Raw genomic sequence first — 19620 nt, 5'->3', positions numbered from 1 at the left:
TGAAGGGGGTAGAACTGAGGACTGTGGGGCCCCTGAGTCTTGGTGGCAGGTCACGCAGGTGTGGAGATACCTCCCACTGGCATAACCGAGGAAGCCCCATTGTCCCATGTCTGCAAATGAGGGTGCAGTGATCCCAGATGGTTGACCTGGGTGTCATATACAAAGGAATTCCTGTTTGAGCCCGGGCTCAGTGTTATTTAGTCCACACAACACCCTGTAACAGTGGAGGTGCTACTGGTAGACCCTGAGGCCCAGAGAATTTGCCCACGTTCACACAGCCTGGAAATGACACAGCCAGGACTTGAACCCAGGTCTTTCTGACCGCCAGGCCCTGGTTGTGGTCCAGATGGAGACTGGGCGCAGGGAGGGTGCAGCCCTTTGGATCCCAAAGGACCCTGCGGTGCCCCAAGGAGAAGCGCACCTTCCTGCGTCCTGCCCAGACTGGCATGGACACGCTGACTGGCCATCTACCCCGGGACCATTTCTAAAAGGGAACAGGAGGGAGTGACCCAGGACTAAGCCACTCCTCAAGGACTGTCTATGTTGCAGGAAGCTCTAGGCCAGACGTGGACGCTGGGAGTAGGTTCTGAGATCACGTGCCTGAGGTGGCCTGGGAGGCCAGGGTCTGGAGTGTCTGCTCTCACCAGGCTGCTGCTTCCACCTCCTGGGAGCCCTTTTGCCTAGGACAGAGGACAGGGTGCGGGTGACAGCCCCATGATGGGCAGGACCTGGGATGGGGACCGCAGACCAGTAGGAGCCCCCCAACATCGCAGCGTCTCCTGGATTTGATCCAGCGACTCCATCCAGCAACAGGGCCCTTCTTACCCCTGAATGGTGAGTCAGGACCTGCAGGCAAGGGGACCACTGCGGGCTCAACGCAGGGCGGGAGACGGCCCTGCCCTGTGGGCCAGCACTCAGACCCCTCCCCCCAGGGCAGTGTGCATGAGCGAAACCATGTTCCCGCCAGAGAGGCATCTGACAGCCCTCAGACAGCCCCAGAAGGGGCCTCTCCTGTGTCCCGGAGTCCCCGGCCGGCTGGGCCCCAAAGAGTTCTTGCGGGGTCCGAATTCCTCCCAGGCCTTGGCCAAATAGCAAAGCGAATAACCCCTGACTCCCGGTCACACACGGTCACATCCTGAGGGCCTGGGGTGCCAGGGGGGGCGAGATGGGATGACCGCTCTGAGCGCCTCACTGAGCAGGCGTCACGGGGAGACCCGAGGAAAGGTACGGGGTGGGGGGCCGTGGGCTCCAGTGAAGGGAGGGGAGGGCGTGTCTTTTCCCTGTGAATTTCACCCCGTGTGGCCCGGTCCCCGCTGCGACGATGGCTGGGGTTTGAAGCCTGCTCTCGGGAAGACAGGACATTCCAGCTTGCTTGGCATCGTCGGCAAACTTAAACCCTGGAACAAGCAGTTCTTAATAAAAAAAAAAACACTTCTATGTGACACTGCATTAAAAAAAAAGATGAGGTAATGGGGCAAAGAGAAGACGTTTCTTTTGCTTTATTAAATAAATAATGTTTTACAAGTGAGGGAGAGGCAAGAACAAAGCCACACGTCCCACCCGAGTCCCCTGGCTCGCGGAAGGGGCCGGATTCCGAGGTCCGCGGTCCCTCGGAGTCGCCGGAGCCGGGGGTCCAGGGCCACGTCAGCATCCCCAGAAGTGAATCCGGAAGGAGCTGCAAGAACCCACGAGCCACTTCGAGCCTGCAGGCCTAACACCCCCTCTGCCCTCTCCTGCCCCTTTTCCTGAGTGGCGGCCAGCCTGCGGCTCTCTCGAGCCAGCCCAGACCCTTCCTTAAGCAACGTTTAGTGTTGCTGGAGTGCAAAGGGCGTCAGGACTGTGTGATGCTGGAAGCCGTGGAAAGAAACGGGAGAGATTCAGAGAAAAACGGAAGGACGGGATTCTGGCCTCAATTACGTGGTGGGCTGTCGTGAAAGGAGAGGAATTACCCTTGGTTGGGGTGGTCCTACTAAGTGCGGACCCTCTTACGGAGAGTCTGCCCGAGCCAAGCCCCCTGCAGCCACGTTGGAAGGGAGCCCGCCCCTCCCTCCAGGTGGTGCGACGTGGCGTGGGCACCTGACTTGAGCTGGGCCAATCGGATCCTCGCTCTGCAAATTTGGGGCCACACATGGCTTGTTGGCCTTTTGGTTAAGAACAAGTGTAGATTTGGAGTCACGGCTGAAGGACATTACTTAGGAGTCCCCGAGGGGCATTGGAAGTCGAGGAGAAGCGGTCAAGGAGATGGCCGCTGTGCGGGGGCCACGTCTGGCCCCTGTCTGACGGGGCAGGGGTCGCTGGTCTGCATGCAGAGCTACGGGTGGAGGTGCCGAGGAGAGAGGCAGAGACTGGGCGCGGAGCTACCCCGGGTTGCTGACCGGGGGGTGGGGGCGCTCTGTGAGGTCTGGGTGTCTTTGTCCTATTCTGACTGGTTTGTTAAATCGTTTTGCGTGGGCATTCTTTCTTGCCCCCCAAGTCCCCCAGACTATGAGGCCGAGGGCAGAATAGGGCCCAGGGGCAGCAGTCACAGGCCCAGAGAGGCCAGGTCAGCACTGCAGGGGGCTCTCACAGGCCGCCTCCGGTCAGCGCTTTGCCCACACCTGGAAGGCTCCAAACAGATAGGGAAATGGTCAATTGTCTCGAGGGTGTTTGGGCCGGGCAAGACCATGAAGGCCCCTATCTGCCTGAAACAAGGTTTGAAAATGCTTGAATTCTTCTCTGAGTTCTACCACCAGCATCTTCACACCCGTCTGCACACCCCGAGACTCCTAGTGACCCCCAGAGGTTGCAGGGAAAGACAAAGGACTAGCAGTGGCAAAGGCAGCTCCCCAGGTGGGCCCCGGAGCCCAGGGGGCTTTGAGAGCCGCACGCAGGTGCGCTGCTGGCTGTAGGGGGCAGCACCTGGAGTCTGGACCACGCAGGTCATTTGCGAAGTGGGATGCAGTCCTCCCCTCGCCTGCTAACACCCTGCTCCCTGGCGCTCGGTTATCTGATTTCTCAGGCGCTCCCGCTTTGCTGATTCTCAAAGAACCTTCGAAGTGCTCCCGGAAACTCATGACCCCCTTGGGAAGACAGAGGTACCCCATTGGCTGACGGGAGACTAGGGGGCCCTTCCTGTCCCCCACTTTGCTGGGCACACCCCCACCTCCAGCCCCACTCCAGAACACCTTACTTCATGAAGTCCGGAGCCTTGGCCATCGCGTGTTCAAACTCGGAGAAAGACAGCATGTTGTCATTGTCCAGATCCGACTCATTCAGGACCTGGCCGCGGCGCGGACGGGGCAGAGAGCGGAAGGGGTCAGGTGTGAGATGGGGGATGGGGCTCGGGGTCTGGGGGGGGGCACCGCCTGCAGAGGCTCCCTGCCGGAGGCTTCATGCAGATCCCAGAGTCCCCTAACCCCCCGTGAGGCAGGGTTTTCCTCCCTGCACTGCTACTGCCCCCCAGCCAAGACCCCGAAGCGCAGAGAAATGAGGTCAGATGCACTCAGGTCCAGGGGCTTGTGGGCAGGTCTCAGCATGGAAGGGCCCTCCTGGTGCCTCCAGCACAAACTTGGCAGTGAGAACGGGCGCAGAGTGAACAGGGTGACTCCCCACCACCACCCACCCCTGTCACCCGGCCACAAGCAGGGGCCCTGCACTGCAAGGGGCCCAGTCGGGTCAAGGAGGCAGCGATGACCCTTCCAAGGGGTTAGATCGGCTTCTAGTTCCCATTCAGACCAAAAGCCCTCACAGGTTCTCACGGTCTTAGGACAAGGGGGCCATGCCCTGTTGGGTTCATGTGACGGTCCTCATGTCCTGTCACACTCTGCACTGTCACGCCAGGACCCCTGGCCACTATGTTACACTGGGAAAATGTGGGGAATGGGTGATGTGATGTATTTATTTGCTGCCCGGCTGCTGTTGGGCCACCTGCCTGCAGTGTCGGTGGTGAGAGCGACCCTTGGTGTGGGTGGCTTGGCACAATGCCCTGGGGACCCTGGAAGGGAGTCATGGAAGGAAGTCGCGATCCTGGAGGAAGGGCAGAAAACTGGGGGAAGTGGCCTCCAGCCATGTGCCCCTCCCTCAGGGTGCCTCCCCGCCCGAGTGAGTCTGTGGCTTTGGGTGTCAGCCCGTCCCAGCCCCGCCTGCGCAGCCCTGGCACGCACGTGGCTCGTGAGGTCGGCCAGCAGGTCCTCTGACACGTCGTCGCTGTTGAGCAGTCGGAGGACAATCCTCTGCAGGTCCTCCTCGTCGATGAAGCCGTTCTCGTTAAAGTCTGCAAGGAGGAGGCGGGGCCTGAGAGAAAGGACCCACAGGCTCCCACTGGCCCGTGGACGCCCCGCAGAAGCCAGCTGTTGCTGGTGGGCCTAGAACCTGGCACTCAGTGAGACAGGGCAGGCCTGAGGAGCAGGCGCTACTGCACAGGGCAGGCTGCAGAGGAGGGTGGTGCCTAATAACATGATAAACAAGAAGCAGCAGCAGCAGCAGCAGCATTGATTTAGTGTGTACCTGTTCAAATTTGTCCTGAGAGTTTCACCTGATTTAAGTCACTGAATCTTCACCATCAACCTTTTATTTGTTTCACTGGACCAAAGGGAAACTGAGGCACAGCGGTGTCATCTGCACCTCAGGGAGGGACTTGGACCGGGCTCAGCTGGCCCCCGAGCCCCGAGTCGACCACCGTGCTGTGGAAACGTTGGTCTCAGAGCTCATGAGCCAGTGGGCCTCTGGGTGGCAGGGCGCGGGAGGCAGGGGAGAACGGGAGCCGGGCTGGATGTGGAGCCGAGGGCAGAGGCACGAGCACCTGCTCCTGTCACCCGCACCGGGTGCACAGATGTGCCAGGCCGCTTCTTGCCCACAAGGACCTCCCAGGCCGGGGGCGGAGGGGACACCACCTGGCACCCAAGCAGCTTGGCTGCAGGGAGAGGGGAACAGGCACCCCAAGGACTTCAAGGCTTCCAGATGGGCAACTTCATGCCTGGCTGGGGTTGGGAGTACAAATAAGGGAGACTTCTTGGAGGAGGAGGCATCGGAGAAGCAGTAAAGACTTGGGTCTGCAGAGATGGTGATAGGAGAAGGTGTCAGGGTGGCGGGGTCAGCGGCAGAGAAGGGGCAGTGCTGGGGTGACCAGTCCAGTGTGAGGGGAGCAAGGCTTGGGCGAAGGTCAGAGGTTAGGTCTGGAAGGTGGACTGAGCCTTGAAGGTCCTTGAATGCCAGAATGAGGCTGCCCTCCCCTAGGACACGGGACACAGTCCCTAAACCACTCATCAGCCATGCAGTAGACTCAGTAAACTTAGGCTAGTGCAATCACCACCGTGACTAGCACAGGTGCATCGGGCAGTGGTCTAAGTGCTTTATATTTCACTGCATTTAATCCTCGTAGGACAGGTAGAGAAACTGAGGTGCACAAAGATTAAATAATCACACTTACTTTCTTAATCTCACTTCAGTCTCTTGCCTTTAAATGTCCCCAAATTCATACTTCCAGTCTGGGCTTCTCCCCGAACTCCAGGTGTGTGTATATTCCCACCTGCCTTCCTGCCCTCTCCACGTGGTCTCATTGGCCCCTCACATTCAACTTGTCCAAACCCCAACTCTGCACAGGCCCGCCTTTGCCCTGCCCCCAAACCTGCCGCACTCACAGCCAGGCCTTCTCGGCAACTGGGCAACTCTACTCCTCCAGTCGCTCGCCAGTAAACTTGGGAGTTTTCCGTCCCTTTTCCCCACAGCTCACATGTCAGGAAATCTTCCCAGCTCTAGCTTCAAAGGGCAGTAAACCCAGCCTCTTCACTTCTCCCCGCCCCCGCCGCACTGTCTCCCAGGCGGTGCAGCCTCCCTCACCTCGCTGTAAGTTCGCAGTTTCCCTGCTCTCGGCTGCCCCCTTCAGTCTGTTCTCATCTCAGCAGCCAGTGATGCTATGGATCCTTCTTTAGTCCTCTGGGTAGACCCCGAGCGCTGCGCCGCGCCGCGATGCCTGCCATTCCCCCACAGGGCCAGGCGGGCCCTGGCCTCAGGGCCTCGGCAGGAGGAGTCGTTTCCCTTTCCTGACACTCTCACCCAGAGATCCCAAGTCTTCCTTCAAACGCCAGTTTCTCACCAGGGCACTACCCAGAGCCTGTCCCACGCAGAACCTGTCTGAAATGGCACCTCCTGGCCTTTTTCCCACCTTATTTTCCCCCCAGCACCAAACACGACCTGACACACTAGGTTTCACCACTGGCTTGTTCATTTCCCTCCACCAGAATGTGAATTCCACAAGGACAGAGTTTGTCTTTCGGTCACTGTGCTCCCCCAGCTCCTCGAACAGGGCCCAGAACAGAACAGCTGCTCTATGAGCATTTGCTGAGTAAGTGAATGAAGGAACCGCACAAGGTCCCACTTCGGTAAGTGATGCAGACCAGACCACACCCAGGCAGTCTGACCTCCTAACCTCTCAGAACTGTTACTGTAATAAAGTGTCCCATTTGTAGCTGGGCATGCGACCATCTACAACGAGCATGACATTTCCAAGTCTCCCCTACAGTCAGGTGTGGTCACGTGACTGAGTTCTGGCCAATGAGATGCAAGAAGAAGAGGCACTATCAACTTCTGGGAGTGTCTAAAAAGAGAAGGTGTAGCCCTTGTGACCACGAGGCGACTTTGGAAATGGAGGATGGAGCAACATGATAGGGGGAATCTGGGTCCCCAACATTGCACAGCCACCGTGGGCACCTGCCTCTGGGACTCTGCATGTTAGAGGAACACATGTGACTGCCAGACATCTTGGGAGCCATCTTGCATAAACTGCTTGGGGTTCCTGTCGTTTGCCACCACATTTAGTCCCAACTCAGTGCCTGAGCCTCACCTGGACAATGGGCAAGGGCAGCACCTCCACACAGTCTCTGTGAGGATTAAATAAGAAAGTACATGGAAGTCAGCGGGCAGGGGGTTTGGAAAAGAGAAGGTGCTTCTTAGGTATAACAGAGGCTCCATTCTTTATCACTTGGTGGTTCTTCAATACAAAGATGCAAGCCTTAGAAACCGCAATATTCTGCTTTGAAGAAGGGGTTACATTGGGCTAGAGTGGGGGGTTGCTGATGTCACAGGACCCTTCAGTGGCAGAGCCAAGACTTTTCTCCACTCCCCAAGGCAGGACGTGGTTGTGGGAGGGGCACTTAGCCACCTCCCTCCCTGAGCAGGCAGCCGTCCCCTGGGACTGGACAGCTCTGCTGTCACACACCGTGGGTGACGGTCGAGAGCCTGTCACCAGGGCTGGAGGCAGTAAGCTGCCGCAGTGACATTGTCCTGCTGGCGAGGAGCTCTGCAGCCTCTCCCACAGACCCCGCAGTGTCCCCAGGCGTCCTGCTGGCCCAGCTCCCATATGCAGAGACTGCAGCAAAGTGACATGGCTTTGGTCCTAAGCCATCTGGAAACAAAATCATTTGCTGGAACAAAGTGCAGTCCTGGATGGTTCCCCACCTTTGGAGGGGGGTGGGCATGGGCAGAGCAGCCTGGGAAAGGGCTGGGGGCTGGGAGCTCTGGCCGCTGACCAGCCCCCGGGGCCTCAACTGCCTCAGGGCCTGCAGCCTCGGGCCCCTCGGGGTCAGGGGACTTCCTCTTGCTGTTTCCCAACCACAGGGGAGATTAAAGAGCTGGTGGGGGTAGGGCTCAGCCTCCAGGGCCCACCAAAACATTCTTCCCAACCATCATCCCAACCTCTCTGTTATGTTACTCCTTGCAATGCACAAAGTACTTTTGCAAAAATTAGCCCATTTGATGGAGCGACGCAGGGCACACTTTCACTGTTTTATGCCCCCGAGAACTGAGGCGGCCTCCCTGGTCTCTCCCCAGCCACTAGCATCCCTCATGACCATGTCAGATCTTGGGGAGATGTGGGGAGATCTGCCGCTGGTGCTCTGGCACCCACCTAAGGGGGTACTTCATTCCTAATGGAGGCCATGCTGACGGAGCAGGAAGGCAGTACTGGGGGTTGGTGTCTAGTAGATAGAAAATCCCCCCAGAGGTGCTGGGGGGTGGGGGAGATGGATCATCTGGAGGCCAGGAGGGGCCCCTCGAGCAGAAACTGGAGCCCAGGCACATCCCAGGCAGGCGTCGCTGGCCCTGCTGGGTTCTTGACCAATAGACACTCACTCCCTCCTTCTTACAACAGAATTATAATTGTTGTTCAGAATGACATCATGGTCAGCTTGAAATACTCAGCTTTCCAGGCTCCCTTGCAGGTACACGTAGCCACGTGATGCAGTTCTAGCCAATGAAATGTGAAGTTGCGGGGTGGGGCTTCCAAGAAAGCTTGCTAACGGAGGGTGGACTTAATCGGGGCCTTGGAAGGTCCGGTGTGCCCAAATCCGTTCTTCCCTCCCTTTTTCTTTCTGCTGGAATGAAGATGAGGTGCCTGGAGGCACAGCAACCATCTTGTGACTGGAAGGACCACAGTCTGGGACTGAAGGTGGCAGATCAGGAGGTTTGAAGGAGATGGGTCTTTGCTTACTTCCTGCAGCCATGTCCCGGCTCCGGACTGCCTGATCCAGAATGGCTTTTTTTGTTGTTGTTGTTTTGTTTTGGGTATTTTGGTGTTTTGTGTGTGTGTATGTGTGTTTTGATATGGACACTCTTACTCATAACTGAGTGCCATCCTAACTGATAGAGTAGGTTAGAGCAGGAGTTCTCAAATTCTGCTCCACTTTAGAATGGCCCAGGGAGCTTTTCAAAACCCACCAACCAGGGCATACTCAGCGCCATTACGTCAAGTCTCTGCAGCTGGGGCCCAAGCATCTGTGGGTTGTCAAGGCTCCCCAGGTGATTCCAGTGTGCAGCCAGGTCTGCGGACCAGTGGGCTGGAGCTTCTTAAACTTTAAGGGACAGAGGAACCACCTGATTCAATAGGTGGGGGGACTGGGATTCTTTATTTCCAACAAGCTTCCTGGCAACGCTGATGCAGCTGGTGCATGGACTCTGGCTAAGAGTGATCACGGCGGCCATTACCACCGCCGTCTTCCCCTTCCTGTCTCCTCTTTTCCTTCTCGTGTTTTCCTCTTCTTCCTCCTTCACTGCTATCGCAAGCACCTCAATTTATGGAGCAGCTACCACGTGCCAAGCACCAGGCTCAGGGATTCACAGGCCCCATCTCTAATCCTGCGGGCGGCTGTGTAAGGTAAGAAATCTTCAGAGCTCAAGGAGAATTGGGATTGTCTGGGTGTATCCGATGAAGCCTTGGAGTTTATGAGTCCCTAGGCGTCTATTTCAGGGCTGATTTGCATGAAGACTTTGCACTTTTTGTTTTTGTGCTTGAGCTCGAGGAGGAAGGAAACCAGTGGAGGAGACCTGGACAGGAGGGGCAGCGTGGGGGACCACTCCGTGCGACCTCTTGGGAGCGAGGGCATTCTCCCTGCTTCTGAGCTGAACACAGTGTAGCTCCCATGCATGGAAGCCTGAGGAGAACCCACTGCTCTCCAAGCTCCCTGAAGGTTTGGGTGGTTTTGTTTGTTTCGCTCCAGAAACCATGGAAAGACAGCTGAAGCAGACTTCTTTCGAGACAGCTGCCCAGCCTACACTTTGCCATCTCGGGAAGTGTCCCCCGCCCCTCCCCCCACCGCAGCCACAGGCCTCTGCAGCCACATTGGTTTCGGTGACTCTGCTTCTTCCTGGCTGTGGTCTAAGGGACACGGCTAGTCACCCGACCCGGGGGGAGCTAGAGCTCTGGTTCGGCTGAGCCGGTCAGCGTCTCCTGAGAAAACAGAAGTGGGAAACAGAGATGCCCGAGGCTAGTCAGCGTGAAGCAGGCCGTGGAGAGGTCGGGGCCATCGTCTTCGGCCTATGGGCGCAGAAGCATGAAAACCAGATCTGCAGAAGGGGAAAGTGCACAGAGGGAAGCAGAGATGAGAGGCTAGGCGGCCACAGAGGGAGAGGAGAGGAGAGGGTAGCTGTCTCACTTCCTGACCACCAGCCGGCTGCACCCCGGGGCCCTCTGGAGGCCTGCTTCAGGTCCACCATGGGCACCAGACTCCTGTGGTGGACCCGCCCGAGGGCCCCCATCCCCTGTGATCTGCCCCTCTTGGTGTTCATGCTTTTGTATAATCCACACCCCTCCTTTAAGGTGGGCAGGAACTGTGACTTACTTCTAACCAATGGACAGGCAAGAGTGATGGGGTGTGGCTCCCATGATTGTAACAAATTATTTAAGACTCCATCTTGCTGGCACACTGGCTGCTGGCTGAAGAGCCTCTCTCCCTGGCTGCCTTTGAAGGAGCAGGTGGCCATGTCGGGAGGCCCAGGTGGCAAGGAGCACAGATCAGCCTCTGGAAACTGGCAGCATCCAGCCCAGAGCCAGTGAGAAGCCTGGGCTCTAAACTCTGTGCACACAATGAAATAAATTCTGCCACCAACCAGAGTGAGCTTGTTAAGTGGATTCGTCCCCGAGTCAAGTGCTGCCCAGGTGAGAAGGCAGCCGAGCCAGAACCTGGACGGCAGCCTTGCGGAGCCCCAGGAGGAGAGCCTGACCAAGCCATGCCCAGACTCCTGAGCCACAGAAGCTGTGCGAATATAATGTGTGTCACCTAAAGCCACTACGTTTGTGCTAATTTATTAGGCAGCAATGGAAAACGTACTGCTATTCTTCACCAGTTGTCTTTTACACAGGGAAGTTCCTGTTACTTGCAACCTGAGGATTTTGGATAAGACAAGAGTGCCCAGCCTGGGCCAGCATTCCCCATCCGGAAGAGCTGCCCCATCTAGAAGGATACGGACAGGAGACAGGAGCGGCTAGAGGCAGCACAGCAAGCCCTCGGTGGCAGCCGGCCTGATGGAAAGTAGCAGTGGCTGGCGGACTTGCACCCTTTGGATCCACTGAAAACTTCCTGGGGACTCCCAGAAATGCCTGGGTTGGCCAACAAGTCTGTGTGGTTTTTCCATAAAATAAGAGACACATTTTTTTCACTTTCACCAATAACTTTATTGATTTGGATATTTTGAGTATGTCAGCTATCTCCCATGTGATGCAATGTCGATTGTTCTCAATCAATGTCTGGATTTGATCACTATCAACTTCAACTGGTCTATGCAACCATGGAGCATCATCCAGTGAGAAATCTCCAGCACGAAACTTCACAAACCACCTCTGAAACGTTCAGTCAGTCACAGCACCTTCTCCATACGCTGCACAAACCTTTGTGTGTGTGTGTGTGTGTTTCACTTGCATTTTTACCTTTCTTGAAATAATAGAGCATAATATGATGAAAACGTAGATTTTCTTCCATCTTCAATATGGAAAGGACTACACAAAAATTCACCAATTTTGCTAAGTTTTTTCAAAAATGCATGTTCATGGGACAGCTGTCACAATACAATCTAACAAAATTATTTCCAATGAATTTAAAGACAACTAAGTGCTACCAGAGCCATCTTACAGGAAAAAAAACAAATGAACTTTTTGGCGAACCCCATACTTGGGATAAGGAAGGATGAAGTGGATGGGAGGTGGGGGCTATTAAGCCAACCGGATTCCAGTGACTTCATTTGTACCGACCCAGCTTGAAGGTCACTGTAAATGTGTGTCGCATATCGGATTTGGGACACCTGGGGCCATTGTTCCTCCGAACATCTTTTCTGCTCTGTTCATTCGCTCCTCTCCTTCTGAGACTCTGGTTGTGTGTTAGACCTTTCTGCTGCCCTATGCATCCCTGAGGCCCTGTTCCTTTTCTCTCTTCATGTTTTTTCTCTGCTCGGATTAGATTATGTTTCTACTGACCTGTCTTCAGGGAGGCTGTCTGTCTTCTCTGTCATTTTGATTCTCCTGTTGAGCCCATCCAGTGATTTTTATTTCAGACATTGTATTTTTTTTAGTTATATATTTTCCATTTGATTCTTTCTTATAGTTTTTATGTCTCTGCTGAGACTTTCTATGTTTTTATTCTCTGTGAGCACACTTTCTTTTACATCAGTGGGCATGGTTTTAATAGCTGTTTTAAGATGCTTATCAGCCAGTCCCAACACCTGGGTCACGTCAGAGTCAGTCTCCATTCTTGAGAATGCATCCATTTTTTAAAAGATGTTTTAAAGATTGTATTTATTTATTTTTAGAGAGAGGAGAAGGGAAGGAGAAAGAGAGGGAGAGAAACATTGATGTGCAAGAGAAATGTCCATCGGTTGCCCCTTGTACACACCCCAGCCAGGAACCGAACCCACAACTCAGGCACATGCCCTGACCATGAACCAAACTGGTGACCTTTCACTTTGCAGAGCAACACCCAACCCACCGAGGCACACCGGTCAGGGCTAACATTTTTATGTGTTGACTAATTTCAGAGTGTGTCTAGAACACCATAAATACTTTCTGGTGGAAATTCTAGATTCTGTTATATTCCTCCGAAGAGTGCTCAATGTTTGGTTTTAACAGGCAGTTGGTTGGACTCAAACTGCTAACATGGGTCCTTGTTAAAAGGCAGTGGCAACTCAGCCCTCATTTCAGTCCTTTCATCCTTACCTAAGCTGCTGTGAGTCTGTCCTCGGACGTGTGGTTTAGAGGAAAGAAAGAGAGTTGGGCACAGTTCACACACAAAATTTGGGCACCCTTTCTCTAGCTTTCATGGACTCTCCCCTTCTTTTTGTTTTTCAAGGGAAAAGCACCCCGACCTCTCTGACTCTTCAAGTCAGAAAGAGGGCAGAGTTTCTACCAGTCCTGCGTGATGCTCCTCCCCGAAACCGACGTTCAAGCTAAAAAAAGTTGTCTTTTTTTTTTTTTCAAAGTTGGGGCTGGGGAGGAGGGCCATCTAGTACCATTCCCTTCTTTCAAGTGTCAGCTGCCTCTAGAATCTGTTTGCTTTTGATAGCTTTCCAGTGCCATCAAGTAGTTACTTTCCATATACTTATTTAGAGTTTGTGATTGCTGTCTGCGGAAACGACAGGGTGACAGGAGCTTGCTCAGCCATTCTCAGTAAAGCAGTCTGTGATTGCAATTGAGTTGAACCGGACACTGAGCCTGAGGGCACATAGGATGCAAAAATAGCATTAAGTTCTCCTTATAGATAAGAAAACGGAGTCCTCACGGGTCCATCTGGCGTAAAGCTCTTCCACTCCGCCCTACCCAAGTCCACCTGGGTGAGGCGGGACTGTGGCCGTGTCTCCTGCATGAAGATGGGAGGAGCTGGCAGGGATGGAGGGCAGGTGAGAAGCCAAAACGTGTAAGCCTAAATGGACAAGTCCTCTGAGGCTGAGAAGCGGTCACAGGGCACTTAAACCTTTGTCCATGGTCTGTTTGAAGGCTTCCCCAGGTTTCTTGGCTGCTTTCCTTCCAATTCCATTGGAGAACTGCAGGCATTGGATAACTGCTGCGCTAAGGGGGCGGGGCCTGCTGAAGAGCACAGGTTCGGCGGAGGCAATGGCTACCCAAGACAAAACCAGAGACCACAAAACGTCATACACCCTCAGAGATGATCCCTTCACTGAGAAAAGTGAAATGATTCCCCCAAGATTGCTCAGCCATTGGATGGCTGAATTTTACTGTTTAAATCTCTTCTGCAAAACAAGTGTAACTCCTTTATACCCATAATGTAGTCTGTCTGCCTGTCTCTGTCTCTCTCCCTCCCTCTCTCTCTCCCTGTCTCTGTCATCTACCCACACCACGACCATGAAATATCAACATTAATGACTCCAATGGCCTCTGATGACATAGAAGAGAATGCGTCAATCCACTGGAATAGGAACTCAGTTTTTTAAAAACCTGCAGTCCTTGAGAAAAACAGGGCCATGTCCTTACTCAGGTAGCTCCCAGTTAACACCCCCCCCCACCCGTGCAGTGATGTTGGCGGACCCCAGATGTGGCACGGGCTCCACGGCACTTCCCGCCCCATCCCTCAGCCCCCCGCGGCACTGACCGTAGATGCGGAAGGCGTACTCGATCTTCAGGCTGGGGCAGGCCTGCTCACTGAACACGGACGCCATGCCCAGCACGTCCTCGAAGGAGAACACATCGTTGTGGGAGAACACTCTGCAGATCCGGTCTCGGAACGGGTTGACCTGTGGGCGGGGAGTGGGGGGGCTCTGTCAACTTCGGGTTCGTGTCTCCCTGGGCCTGGCTTATCTTCCCGGAGCACAGCGTCCTGCGTGGGAGAAGAAAGTAATGCAACGAGCTCAATGCTGGGGCAGATGCTGGGGCAGCAAGCCAGGCCCCGGGCGTGAGAGGGGACACTGGGGATGAGGGCGGGGCGCGCACTGAGAGTCACTCTCCTGCCGTGGTCTCCTCCTGCACGCACCTCCCAAAGGCTTTTCTGTTGTTCTTTTTTTATACGGTTACTGAGTTTTCTCCATTTGATGCATAAAACTTGGAGAATACAAAAAAAAGAAAGAAAGAAAGAATGGGATAAACGTTGTTTTCAGTCCACTCCCCAGGGTCAGCCACTGTGAACACATTGGCATACAGCCCCACAGACCTGGGTTGAAGTCCTGGCTGCACTGTTTGCTGGTGAGGGACCTTACTTGTGACAGGTTTCATCACTTCCCAGAGCCTGAGCTTCCTCATCGACTGCGTAGGGTGGGACAATTACCCACCTGGTCGGAGGGTGGCGAGGGTTAAACAGGATGGCTTTAAAGTCTCGGGCTGGCTGACATTGTAAATACCACTCAACAAAGGGCAACTGTTCGTTGTCACCTAACTAATCACAGATAACAACAGTTTTCCCTTTGAAACCAAACTATTTCTCAGATTAGAGCCCCACAGGAGCAAGGGTTGCGGGACTGTAGGAGCCCCTGGTTTCCCTAACCTGCGCCTGGCCAGGGGCTCGCAGGACAGGGCCCGGCCGACGCCGGCACCCACCGCAGGGTCCGAGCAAACACGCAGCCACTTCTCTTCCAGCTCCGAGGCAGCTCACTAGTGCCGTGCCCTCCCCTCGGGCCCCCAGGAACGGGCAGGTTGGGCGGGCTGCGGGTGAGACCAGCAGATCTGATGGGAGTTAAAGGGGGAACTGCACCGAACAAGCGTGAACATCTTCAAAAGTAGCAAGTTTATCCTCAGCACCACCTGCCTTCTTCCGCTTTCCATGTCCCTAATCCAGCCCTACCTACCAGGACGTTTCCCCCCTCAGTTGCTCGGGGACTCAGCCCTTGCTTGTTCTAAACTCACCCTGCCCGCTGGCACGCCTTATGGGGCCCCACCTCTGCGCCAGCCTTCCAAAGTGACCTGGATCCCTCCCTCACCCCCAACCAAGATTCCCTTCCCTTGGATGCACCTCAGCCAAGAAAGCTATTTGACTTGGTGAATTCACACAGCAGATCTGAACGGCCAATAGTTCTTCAACCTTCCAAATTTTTAATTAGTTGAAACAAATCTCTGGTCCCCTTTTCACTGACAAAGTATTTCCTCAAGGCTTCAGGCTTTGTGCAAAAGGGTTAGTTTCCCTGCTGGAAGCACGCAATGGCCCAGTCACCTCCCTCACGGACATTCGAACCCCGGCCCCAGGGTCTGGGGTCCTGTATCCTCCCAACCGACGCTCCTCTCAGTGGTCCCAGCCTCAGAAATCGAGTTCTGATGTCTCCATTCTGGGCACATGAAAATTTCTTCATGTTTCTTGAACTCAGCTACCTATTAAAATCTATGGTTTAATTGTATTTGGTATTCCTACGTATTTGAGGTAGGAGAAAGGACATTCTGTGTCACCTCCAGTGGCCACGGAGTCCCAGACTTTAGTGAGCATATGAGTTACCCGAGGTTCCTGTTAAAAGCGTGAACTGTAAGCTCCCATCCTCAGAGACCCTGCTTGAGAAGGTCCGGGGTAAGGTTTGGACGCAGGTCGGGCACAGGGGAGAAGAGCCTGTGAAGACGCAGGCAGAGATCTGGAGGTAGAAGCTTCTGCACGCCAAGGAAGGCCAGAGATGGGCAGCAAAGCATCAGGAACTAGTGGGGAGGCCTGGGACGGACTCTCCCTCCCGGCTCTCAGGAGGAACCAAGCCTGACGACACCTTGATCTTGGACTTCCAGACTCCAGAACAGCGAGGTAAAAAATCTCTGTTGTTTATGTCACATAGTTGTGGTGCTTTGTTACGAAGCCTTAGCAAATGAATACACCCAGGAATCCAGACTGTAAACAACGTCCTCCGGTGACAGGTTTTGTCTCAGATACACACGCATGCAGGTCCCATGATGGCCAGGGTCCGGAAGAAGCCTGCTGGGGCCTCCAAACCAGCTCCTGCCCAGCCTGGTCCCTCCACCCTTTCACTCCACACCCCCCAGAGACTCTGGTTTGACCGCCTCAAATGAATGCTAATAAGACTTACCTGCTGTGGTGTGTCCCAGGTCACGCGTACCCAACTAAGTGGTTTTATGGATTACTTCATCAAATTTTAACTAAGTTAACTCCCACAAATGGATAAGTGGCTAACAACATTCCCATAAGGAACCTGCAATTGAAGATAATGCTTAAAATGCAAATGCAAGTGAACAATGAGAAAACATCAGGGCAGATACCTCTAGTACTTAAAACACAATTTTTTTTGTTTGTTTTCTGTGAGGCAGAAACGGACTGAGGATCCCATCAGACACAACCAGAAGGGCAGGCTTCCGTTCTCTCGTCCTGCTCGCAGACAGGCGCAAGGCAGAGCGACAAGCCCGCTGACGGGGAGTGAGACAGAAATCTTCCCTTCCCTGGGGGCCACCCCAAGATTGGCTTCGCTGGTAGTGCATAACGGGAGGGGAGAAGATTGCCAGAAAGCCAACGCTTTCCCCCTTAGGCCCAAGTCACGTGACTAATCTGCCTGTGCAGGCACCTTGTCTTACAGAGACAGGGAGGGGACAGCTGGTGTGGCCGCTGTTGGTAGCAAGGACAGTAAACAGAACACAACGTGGTGACCACAGAGATACTGTTGGAAGATGTGGAGAAGTTCTCGCTGACGATGTAGAGAAATAAGCATCCGGACAAATGTCACCCTGCGGAGGGTTTGCTAAACAGTGGAAGAAAAAATAGACGTTCCCCACATGGAGTTCCTAGACTCTGTTTCAATAATGAAATGCATGGAAAACTGCATTTCTGGGAGCCACAGGAGAGGGGTGACGCGGACTAAACAGCACGTTAGCGCTTTGATAAAAACGCCGTGTGTGGGGGAAATTGTTTGAGTGCCATCACTGATGGAGGGGCAGATCGACGGTGAAAAGGATTCTGGGTAAGGGTGCAGGGTGCGAGACCGTGGAACTAGCTGCCTGCAGATCACTGCGGCCAAGGCTCCCACTGAGACGTTCTCAAAGCACTACAGGATACATTGATGTGGTTAGTTGTTGTTTTTCTAAGAGTTTAAAAGATCGTAAAACTCACACAATGACTTGTAATCAGAGGGAAGTCACTACGAAAATCTGCTGAACCACCTGAGGTGTGCCTGGTTACCTCGGCAGAGCACTTAGAACAGCCATCAGACTCCCAGAGGAGCTGGTTCTGCATGGTCCTTGTCCAGCAAGACAAGTGCCCCAAGTGTGCTGAGCTTTTTGTGAGGACAAGTGGTGCTTGACAGTTCGATACCTGCTAGATACCCACCAAAGGTGACCTCCCGATTCTCCCAGCTCTTCAGGGCAAAAGCAACTCATGTCAGCAGTGAGCAAGAGAACACTCTGAGATTTCGGTTGTTGAACACAGGTGGTGCCGCCTACAGAAGATGCTCGCAGCTGCGCACCCGAAACTACTAGAAACAGCTTTGTGAAAATCTGAAAACGCAATCTTTTCCATTTAGCTTGTCAAGAGCCACCGACTGACGTCAGAGAAGACGGACATCTACTAGATTAATTTCAATAAAGAGCCATTAATTGGTGGATGAGACTGATGATGAGAACCGTAATTTAATACAGCCAACAATAGACTGCTTCTCTCTGGATTAGTTATGACAGCCATTGAAAACAAACTCAGCTACAGCCAGACCCCGGAACGGCTCCGTGTCCAAGGGGTAAAGCAAGATTTCACAGAACAAGGAGGCGCATCCCACCACACTGCTCTCCCTCACACTAGTGTGATTTGTTAGAAACAAACAAGTACATTGCGGGCAGAGGGAATTTTGCTATGTAAAATAGAAGAGAATTTATTCTTAAACTATTGTATGTCATCTTTAGCTTGTATATGTTAACACATTGGTATTGTAGGAAAGGCACATAATTTATGAATGAACGTAGGTGTATTATGGGTGCACGTTCCACATTGTTTTACCGCTGGGAATGCACGATCCAAAACGTCGGGAGACCTCAGGTCTGGACGCACCCCCTCACGCCACAGGTGTGTAAATGCCGCCTGGAGGCAGAGAGTGACTTGCCCCAGGTCACTCTGCCTCGGACCCAGGTCGCCTGAGTCTGCCTGGCACTGTTTCCACGTCGGTGCCTTGTGGCCAATAAACATGGAAGAAGAAGGCGGTGATGGAGGCAGAGCATGTGACATCTAGCTCTGTGATCAGGTGATCAAAATGTGGACACCTTGGAGGTGGAACCATCTTCAGATGTTTACTTTCATAGAAAAGTTTGGACACAAACCGCAGAAACAGAGCCTCGGTGGAAGTGGAAGGAGTGGCTGGTGCCCGTGAGAGCTCTGCCCGGCGGGCGGCGGCTGTCAGCACAAACGCGGGCGCCCTGGAGGAGCCAGCGCTGTGGGGAGGAGAAGCCCAGAGGCCGAGGTGAAGGCCGCAAGGAGCCATCAGGCTGGGGGGTGATGGAGGAGCCAGAGCGAGGAGCAGGGGACCCTGTTCCTGGGAGGGCTAAGGCTGGGCATCCAGAGCCATGCCTGGGCTCTGGAGACCAAGGGGTGGCTGGTGCAGACCCTGGGACCAAGCAGGCCCTTCCAAGAGAGGACCCAGGGTCTGTCTCTGTTCCAACAACAGCAGCAGCGTCTCTCTTCTCCAGCCTCCCCGCTTCCCCACTTCCCAGAGGGAGACCCCGGGGCCCGGACTTCTGCCGTGTCATCGAGGCCACCTCATTGCAGATGCAGCTTCGCACAGGGGCACCAGCATTGCTGCAGGGAGTTTCTAAGGGTCTGAGAGATGCTACCTCGGTGCCGCACCCTGTTCTCCGTCCAGAGCCAATGCCGGCTCCTCCAGTGTCCTGGGCTCCAGCCCAGCCACCAGCAGACCGAAGAACGGCTGGGATGAGTCAGGCAAGGGCGTGAGCTCATAAGCAATCACAGGTTTTTCCAGAATTTTGTGGCTATTACTTCGACAATCTGAAATCTGAACCAATAAATTTTGGGATCTCGCCAGAGAGTGATAGTCTGCATTCAATTTCGCACTCATTGAGAAGTCTGCCATCCTCCAGAGAAGGAAGAGGATGACAACCGACGAAGCAACGCTCTCCTCTGAAGAATAACATGCACCCCAGTGCGAAGGCGTTCTGAGCCAGAGAACGTAAACATGTCAGGGCGGAAATTTATGCAGGTAACTCAGTAGTGCAAACCTCCGTCTGCGCGTGACAAAACTAAAGACAGTGAAAACAAACCCCAAAGCCTGGTGATTTTATTTTTTGAAACAGAAACTACAGTTTGTTGACAATAAAATGATTGCAGTCTTAGCCCCACCCCCCCAAACCCCCCCAAACCCAAAAACTCTGAATGTTTTTTTAAAGATCTTCTCAAAGTTATTGAACAAGAGATTTGATTCGAAGATGAAAGTCAGAGGGAAAATATCTGGACGTAGCTTAAA

General features: G+C 53.9%; 1 protein-coding gene across 1 annotated transcript in view; it reads right to left on the bottom strand.

Annotated features, from left to right (window-relative positions):
* Window positions 1-1644: 1644 nt before the first annotated feature.
* Window positions 1645-19620, bottom strand: part of CIB4 (calcium and integrin binding family member 4) — a 43825-nt gene continuing 25849 nt past the window's right edge. The window contains exons 4-7 of the mRNA XM_045844703.1: window positions 13845-13986; window positions 4143-4252; window positions 3170-3258; window positions 1645-1675 (exon numbers count right to left, since the gene is read on the bottom strand). Of these exons, the coding sequence (XP_045700659.1) occupies window positions 1645-1675; window positions 3170-3258; window positions 4143-4252; window positions 13845-13986 (372 nt within the window). The remainder of the gene's footprint in view (window positions 1676-3169; window positions 3259-4142; window positions 4253-13844; window positions 13987-19620) is intronic.

This window comes from Phyllostomus hastatus, unplaced genomic scaffold, assembly GCF_019186645.2.
Source record: "Phyllostomus hastatus isolate PE091 unplaced genomic scaffold, TTU_PhHast_1.1 phas_contig_402, whole genome shotgun sequence".
Taxonomy (NCBI): domain Eukaryota; kingdom Metazoa; phylum Chordata; class Mammalia; order Chiroptera; family Phyllostomidae; genus Phyllostomus; species Phyllostomus hastatus.
This window is presented reverse-complemented; position numbering and strand designations above follow the sequence as displayed.